At 37.2% G+C, this 8,964-nt stretch overlaps 1 protein-coding gene across 3 annotated transcripts in view; it reads right to left on the bottom strand.

The window, feature by feature from the left end:
• The window catches only part of LOC112138673 (smoothelin-like protein 2), a 15,512-nt gene that overhangs the window by 5,870 nt on the left and 678 nt on the right, over positions 1–8,964 (bottom strand). For 2 of the 3 annotated variants that reach the window (XM_024261283.2, XM_036215304.1), the window contains exons 2-3: positions 7,899–7,970; positions 7,245–7,821 (exon numbers count right to left, since the gene is read on the bottom strand). In XM_024261283.2, the coding sequence (XP_024117051.1) occupies positions 7,245–7,706 (462 nt within the window). In that variant the 5' untranslated portion in view covers positions 7,707–7,821; positions 7,899–7,970. The remainder of the gene's footprint in view (positions 1–7,244; positions 7,822–7,898; positions 7,971–8,964) is intronic. The other variant, XM_024261294.2, reaches the window with a different exon arrangement.

The raw sequence follows: 8,964 nt of genomic DNA, 5'->3' as shown, positions 1-8,964 counted from the left end.
GGCAGGAATATTATTCCAGAATAAATCAACTTAAACCTTAAATAACTTTCACTATTTTACTCTACACTAAAATATATTTTGTCAAAATTATACAAGTTAGAAATGAGCACAAGATAACATCAGGTCATGAATAACAATAAAATAAAATGATCTGGAGGGCCGGATAGAATTACCTGGAGGGCCGGATCCGGCCCCCGGGCCTCAACCGTGACACATGTCCTCTAAAGTATTGCATATTAGTGCAAAGTTGTTTTTTTTGCATCATAATCTGATGGAGCTACGTTAGTTTAAACGGTTGAACACTATCGCTAACGTTAAAGGGTTAAAGGTCAACATATAAAAGAACGTTAGGTTTAGGTATGAAGTTGTATCGTCTGCATCATTTCACTTTCCGTTTGTTTTCCAGACGTCTGAAAGTGACGCTTCCTGCGTGTTTCTGCTCACTTCCCTGCAGGTGGGATGTTCAGGTCGTAGCAGCTGGCGGCGTTGGTGACAGCTGTCAAACCCGGGTTCCCACCGAGGGCTATTTTAGACGCTGCGATTGGCCCCCTTTGCAGGAGTTTCCGCTGCACTCTTCTTACATCCCAATAATAGATGCTTTGGAAAATCCAAACAATTCCTAAGTATATCAGGCCTGAGGCTTCAGTCTGCAGCCCCCCCCCCCCCTCCCCCCCTCCCACAAAGTGCTTTCAGAGACCGGCGGACACGTGGTGACAGTCCGTCCGTCCACCAGCCCATCATGAGGAAGATTATCACCACGGAGATGTGAGGCTCAACGGTAGCTGCTGCTGCGGGGAATCGCAGTCTGGCTGTCTGACCCCGCTAATCCCCGCAACCTTTAGCTAACGCTTACCTACGCATCACTTTAGAAACACACAAACACCTCGGCCGGGTCCACATGACCCAAAGACGAGGTGTTTTATCTCTAATGACCCACAGGAAGTGATAAAAACCCTGGTTATAGATCTTAAACTGAAAAAAAACACTTGAAAATATTAAATAATGTATTTAAAAAATGATTTTAGATTTCAAAAAGATCCAAAATCCTATTCAAGACAATCATATTTACTTATATACTTTACATCAAATTGTTCTTTTAATTACACCTTTATCACATTTTCACCTGGAAATGCACAAAAAAAGAGATTTTTTTTTTCTCAAGGAACTTCCTGGTAAAATAAAAAGCTATAAAAACATATTTAGACTTTTATTTTGGAAAAAAAAAGGTGGAAACTATGACAATTTTAGTAATATGTAGTAAAAAAAGACTAAATTTCAACCAATACATTATTGGTGCTCATTTAATCAGAAGAATAACTCGTGGAGGCCTGACTTAAGTCTCTTATGAAGCAGCTGCATGTCAGGCAAATAACTTCTATAAAATTGTCTCAAATTGTGTCTATTTTGATGTTTTTCCTTAACTTGAAAAAAGGCTGCCTTTACAAAACTTGATGCACAAGAACTAATTTAAGCAAACATTTTAGTGTCAACATTAAAATCTGTAACAAATAATTTACTACAGTTTAAGAAAGTGAGTACAGTTGGCTTTAGCAGCTGCATCACATTTTGTTTGCAACAATTCCGAGTTGTTGCAAAAAAGTGACACAAGTGCTGCCTTATGTTTTGGTAAATAAGAAGATTTTACAGGATTTTGTGTTCATTACCTTCCGTTTGTACCTGTGCTTGCTTCTTCTGAACTGCAGAACTGTTTTTCTTATTAAGAAATGTTAAAGAAGAGATTTATCAAAGATATTAAAATGTTTTTAAGTTTAACGACTCAACAAGAAATACCAAATTTATAGTCTTAAATATAACAAGTCACAACATGACTGAAAACTCACTAGGAAGTTCGTTTTGTCTTAAATCAAGAGCATAAAGATGTTTAACTAGATGAAAATACTTCAGTTTTTGTGGTGAAAGAACGTGAATCAAACAACATGACTCAGTAGAGCTGAAGGTTTCTTTCAGTTTTTACGCGACCGCACCATTGACTGTACATGAGAACTGGACTGAGTGACTCCTCCCTCTCTGTATTCCAAACAGGAAGTACCCCTGGTTCTAAGAAGCCACGATGCCTTGGGCTTCAATAGAGAATAAACAGATATTAGTCAGTCATTCTATTTGTCAGAATAATCATTCCTGCTCTGATACCTTCAACAAGTTCTTGATCATTTGATTTTATCAATATATTGTTTCTGTAGTTTAAGATATTCAAGTTATAAACTGACCAATCAGATGTGTCAATAAAAGTAGGTTGAATGTTCAAAACGTTTCATTGATGGATTTAGTGTAGCCTGCTTTCAAATGTCAGGGGTGTGGCTTTCGATGACTCAGACCAACTCGGACCAATCACAGCTTAGTGACGTTGTCTGGCTCCAACATGGCGGCGTCCGCGTTGAAATCTGAAATCTGGTTGGACTTAGAAGTAAATCTTTTTCTATGGACGACCTTGCACTCACTCGGTCCAGTTCTCATATACAGTCAATGATCCATGGAAGCATCAGGATCTGTTTTAAAGCATCTTAAAATCATAAAAACCGTTTCTGTCGTAAACATTCACAGATACAGTCAGAAATATTGACTCAAATGTTGTTTTCTCTGTTATCTCAAATCTTTGGGCTAAACCGAATAGAAATGAAGGAAACGAAAACATGACGGAGCGTTTGAAGAGCTGTCTTTGTGGGGGGGTTGTGGACCAACGTGGGAGATTAAAGGAGTAAAATTAGAAAACAGTTGAGAGAGAGTTATTCTTCTGTGCTGATGACAGGACATGAAAACAAATCAGACAGCTCTCTTATCAGAGGGGCTCTCTCTGCTGTATGTCACCGGCGGGCTGGGTGGGGGGGTAGATAGTTGAGAGAAGACCAGGTGACATCAGCGGGCAGGAATGTGGGGGGGCGAGTGTTTCGGGAGGACAGCTGGTCGCCTCTTTCAGGGTGTGGACGGACGGTTTTAATTGACAGACGCAATTCAACTTTCCATCGGGAGACTTGAGACTCGGTCGGACTTGGGGGGGGGGGTAAATTCCACAGAGATTAGGGGACACGGTTTTATTTAAAGACCCCTCTCCAGAGCGTGCCCGTGAATTATGTGACATGAAAACTTGCTCTGAACTCCTATCATTCTCCTATCATCCATTTTTGTCTTTATTTAAGATTAATGCGTGTGCCTTGCTCAAAGGCGGTCTCCAAAGAACCCCCCAGACCCAAAAATACATTTGGCCTTTAGGAGGACTCGCTGAGGACTCCCCGCTGTTCGACGGACCAGCAGGAGTTAAAGATTTATTGCGGCGTCCCAGAACGAACATCAGGTTTTTCAGCAAATCGGAGGCTGACGGATGACGGTCTGTTTCCCCTCAAACTCAGGAGGATTTCAGCTTCTAGTCTAAACTGTTCTGCGTAAAGTTCAGCCAGTCAGACAGAAAGAAGCAGCTGTAGATGTTCACAGCGAATGTGGGTGTCAAATTCAGGTTTTTGATGGCTTTAAAACAAAAATTCCAGGTGATGTTCAGCTTTCATGCTGTCATTTATGGAAGCGTTTGTGACTCATAATTCATAACAAAAGAAAATACTGGAAATGCTTTTTCATTTTCACAATGTAGCTGGATTACTTGTCTCTTAAATGAAATAAAAAAACAATTCTCTGAATGGCTTTTTCTTTTTCTTCAACACTGCTCATTCTGTAGATTAATCAAAATGACAAAGAAAAAGACATTTGATTTTAAAAAAGTTAATTTGTACCAAAATTCAATTAGAAATATAAAATTTGAAAATGAAAAACGCTTAAATAGAAATCCTTTTTCATTTTCACAATGTAACTGCATTATTTGTCTCTTAAATCAAATGAAAAAGCAATTCTTCGAATGTTTTTTTCTTGTTTTATCACCGCTCAATGTGTGACATAATTAAAGTAACAAAGCCCATGAAGACTGCTTTTCCTTTTTCGTTTTCATGTCCCGTCACACAAAAAGCCTCTCATGAATATTCGACTTAGAAGTACCAAGGGGGGTACAACAATGACATCAGTTGAACCGATTTATTTTGGTACAAATTTACCAGAGAACTTTTTGAAAATTAAATGTCAAATTCTCTTTTCTTTATCATTTACATTAAGTTACAGAATGAGCTGTGTTGAAGAAGAAAAAGAAAAAACAATTTGGAGGATTGTGAAAATGAAAAAGCATTTCTGCTAATCCATTCTTATTTTGAAACATGATGTTTCTAATACACTTTTGGTACAAATTTACTAAAGAACTTTTTGAAAATTAAATGTCAAATGCCATTTTCTTTATCATTTTCATTAAGTTACAGAATAAGCTGTGTTGAAGAAGAAAAAGAAAAAGCAATTTAGAGAAATGCTTTTTCATTTCATTTAAGAGACAAGTAAAGCAGCTACATTGTGAAAATGAAAAAGCATTTCCAGTATTGACTTTTGTTTTGAATTATGAGTCAAAAACGCTTCCATAGTCATTATCTCTTCTTTTAATTTCAAAACACAAATGAATCCTCCTTTTTTGGCCTAATTTATAAAAAAAGACAATCAGTGGTATTAACATGTGACAGGATCATTTTGTAAATCCCATAAGTCTACCTACAGGTGGAAACAGCAGATCCTGATGGGGGATTGGACTTTCGTTTTATGATTAATTCAGTAAACTTCCTAAAATTGTAACCAATTTTAGCCACCTGCAAAAATAAAACTTTGTCCAAATTCTCTCAGCGCACGATATAGTGCGTTCGTCATTTTGTTGCGCTGTCCAAATCTACGGCTAGGTCCAAATTCCCACCCCAATCTTACTTTAATTTTTTTGAAAAAGATTACATTTCAACATATTTTTTTCGCAAAATTGTGAAAGCACAATGCATTGTGGTCTATATTTCCTAATGTAGTGAGCATCAATACACACTGGCTTTTCACAAAGACTTCTGGGAAATTTCAAGGGCAAACCGGGGCAAAGCTCAGTCTGATTGGAAACAAACTGAGACCACCTTAAAAGAAGGGTCTGAGAACGGTTCCTGGTCCCGGACCAGGTCCACTGGGGGTATTCAGACTGAAAACTTGTTCTGGATTATCGGAGGAAACAAACTCTAGCTCACTTTAAGAAAACCAAATGTGTCCAGACTGAATGTACCTTCAGTCTATAAATACTGCAATAGTTGAGTTATGTTTTGACAAATACAGAAAAGGTCATTTTGACTTTTTAAATAGATTCAATTAAAAAAAATAACCAAGTCAGTAAAAGTTTATTGTTTCTTGGATGATTTAACATTTTTTTGGGGTCATTTTTCTGATCTCATTTAAGACAGAATATTAGGGACAAAAATAAAAAGTAATTAAATATATCAAGATCTGAAGAATCAAAAATAACTGTTTTCAATCCCCTTGGTGTTCCGTGTGTTCATGACAGTTCCATGACGTAAGGTGACAAATAGACTTCTGCGTATGTAAACGATCCGGGCAGAATAACGTGGCTGAACTCCAAACGTGTCTCAGAGCTTCTTATTTTACTTTTGAAACTCTGCATTACGGACACCGAATCCCAGAAAGCGGCTACACTAATAATGATTCGATTTTGAGTCGCCGAAAGGTCCACAATAATTTTGTTTTTTTAAACCTATCCAGAAATAAAGCTTCACAAAACACTCCATGTCGTTCATCTTCAGGCTCAGCTCTGATAAACAGAACTTTGGGGGTTTTTATCACAAATTTGGGATTTTTTTCCCCCATAAATTGACGTTAATTCAAGTTGTAGATTTATGACTTTTAAATTTCCAAGTTAACAACTTGAAACCAGCAGATTTAAAAGAAAAAAATGTCACAATTAATAACTTTGTTCACATAAATGTGTGTTTTAAAAATGTAGATTTACGACTTTTAAGTCATACGTTTACGACTTTAAAACATGTTAATTTATGAGAAAAAAGGTCTTAAGTTTAGCCCATGAGTCATAACTTCATGACTCTTCAAGTCAAAAATATGCATTTTTTTTACTTTTTCGCATAAATGTATTTGTTTTAAAGCTGTAGATTTACAACTATTAAGTCAGTTTACGACTTTAAATCACGTAAAAAAAGTCACAAGTTTAGGCAATGACTTTAAAAGTCATGAATACATACATTTATGACTTATTCTCATAAATGTATTAACTTTTTTCTTGTAAATTTATGACTTTTTCCCGTAAACGTACGAGTTTAAAGTTGTAGATTTACAACTTAAAGTCACAAATTTATTACCTTAAACACTTAGATTTACAGGAAAAAAAGGTCATAAGCTAAACTTAAGGCTAAACTTTAAACTTTTAAAGTCATAAATATGTCAATTTTTAAACTTTTTTCTTATAAATTTATGAATTTACCTAGTAAAATCTATGACTTTTTTGTAAATTTATAATTTTTCTCTCATAAATTACTTTTTTATTACTTTTTTTCTTGTAAATTTATCACCTTTTATCGTAAATTTATGACCTTTTTCTTGTCGATTTTTTACTTTTTTCCTGTAAATTTATGAATTTCTTCTAGTAAAATCTATGACTTTTTGTTGTAAATTTATTATTTTTATCTCATAAATGTATTAATTTTTTTCTTGTAAATTTATCACCTTTTATCGTAAATCTATGACATTTTTCTAGTCGATTTTTTACCTTTTTTTCTTGTAAATTTGTGTATTAAAGTTGTTCATTTACAATCTTTAAAGTCATAAGTTTATTACATCAAAACCTAAATTTACAAGAAAAAAGATCAAAAGTCAAGCCTATTTTTTGTTTTTATTTAACCTTTTTTTTACCAGGAAATCCCATTGAGACTACTTCTCTTTTTCAAGGGAGACTTTTTAAGTTATAAATGTGTAAATTTATTACTTTTTTCTTTTAAATTATGACTTTTTTCTCAAAAACTTACGTTTTAAAGTTGTAGATTTACAACTTTTGAAGTCAAAAGTTTACGACTTTAAAACGCATGAAATGACTAGAATAAAGGTCATAATATTAGCTTATGACTTTTAAAGTACAAAATATTCAACTTTTTTCTCTTAATTTAACAGTTTTAGTTTTTCTTTTTTGTAAAAGGCTCCTAAAACTATGTTGTTCTCTTTGGTCAGATAAAAATGTCCTCTTCTTCTGATTGAGTTTGTATAAAAGCGTCGGGGTCTCAGAACATGTTAGACTGACATTAGAAGAATATTTTTGCTCCGAGAACTTCAAAGCTGCTCTACGTCTCCCACATTGAAGAAGAAAAGCTGTCACTCACATTCACCTCCGTGTGCCTCTTTGCTCTCCATGGAGGAGGAGCTGGGGAGCTGGTGCAGGAGCCTCCATCACCTCCTCCAGCAGCAGCATTTCTGGACGCCTCTGAATGTGAGCAGGTGGATTCCACCGAGTTAACCAGACTCGTCTGCTCCTCCCTGCTCTGACCATTCTCCAGACTCTCCCTCTGAATCCTTTTCTCCTCGGGGAGGTTCCTCTGGAGAGCCTCCACCAGCTGGCTGAGGGCCTCCAGCCGGGCCCTGAGCTGCCGGTTCTCCTCCTGCAGCCTCGTCACAGCTGCAGCCAGGGGTCCGTTGGCCACGCACAGCTCGTCGATCCTCTGATCGATGCCGCGCTTGAAGGCGTTGACGTCCACGTGCACTTCCCTCACAGCCGCCTGCAGAGTCACCTCGAACTGGGAGAGAGCTTTGCTCACCATGGCCTCCGGGTCTGGAGCTTCATCCATGACGTCTCCTCTCCTCGTGTTTGAGGTCAAAGAATGGAAACGTTTAGAAACTCCTCCCCTTTAAAGTCCCATCAGGCTCCATGGACGGCGTCCCCAAAGCAAACCCTCGTCTCTTCTGGTCAAAGCAGGAGAACTTATTTTGAAATCATGGAAACTCAGCCGGACATGCTGGAAAAGAGCGTGGATACTGACCTGCTGCTGCCGGCCCCGCTCACAGCGCCGCACCAGCTGAGTCCGCCTCCTGCGGGTGCAACAGGTTTGCTGCTGTATTTTGAGACATAAAGGGGGCGGGAAAGATCAAATGTGGAGGAGGGGCCGGAGTTATTCCAATGCTGTGACCTCTCCGTGCTGAAGCCGGCGCAGGGAGACGGTCCAGCAGAAGAGCAGATGATTAGGAGCCATCATAACTCATTATCTGCAGGTCCCACAACGCCACTCAGGGCTTTAATTTTTATAGTCTTTTCCTTTATTTTCTTGCTAAAAATATTTGAAATAAACAAATCAACCAAACCAAATACCCTTATTTAGACAGCTTCACATTGAGGTCAGCCTTTGAGGAAAGAAGCATTTATCTATAAAGTGTTTAAAGAGTCTTCTGAAATAAAACTCTTGCATGACTTTCTGTGAGAGTTCTAAACTAAATTGAATTTCTCTATTTCAAAACAAGTTTGAATTATTCATCCCATAACTCTAAAAGAGTCTTTTGGTCCAGTTTCTTACTGATACCCAGTGTAGCTTACAAAAATAAACAATGTTTTGTTGAAATTAAGACATCCATTTATAAAATGTAGCTTTTAATTAAGTCATAAATGTGAGGTACTTTTCTCGATATTTCACAGATATATTTTATTGCGACATCAGAACCTTCATGGATCAGTAAAGCATCAGAATCACAGACTGGACTCCAGTGGCGGTTCTACACTGAATTACTCCCCGGGCGAGATCCTCCCCAGCGCCCCCCTCCCCAACTGAATTTTGTTTGTCCGTTGCCATGTTTTCCTAGAATTACAATTGAAAACAACAGACAACAGACATTTAACACAATGCTGTGGAGCATAATAACAGTTATCAGTACGTACTATAATACAAATATACATTATAAATAAAACTATATGAGGAAATATGATGGTTAAAAAAACATCCATGATTTGAACATTTAAATTACCATAGTAATCTGTACTCCAGAGAAGAAAAATCAGTCATGTTGCTCCTCAATCCAATGTTAAAAACATGTTTAGTTATGACATCCAAAGTCTAC

This window comes from Oryzias melastigma, linkage group LG14 (assembly GCF_002922805.2).
Source record: "Oryzias melastigma strain HK-1 linkage group LG14, ASM292280v2, whole genome shotgun sequence".
NCBI classification, from domain to species: domain Eukaryota; kingdom Metazoa; phylum Chordata; class Actinopteri; order Beloniformes; family Adrianichthyidae; genus Oryzias; species Oryzias melastigma.
This window is presented reverse-complemented; position numbering and strand designations above follow the sequence as displayed.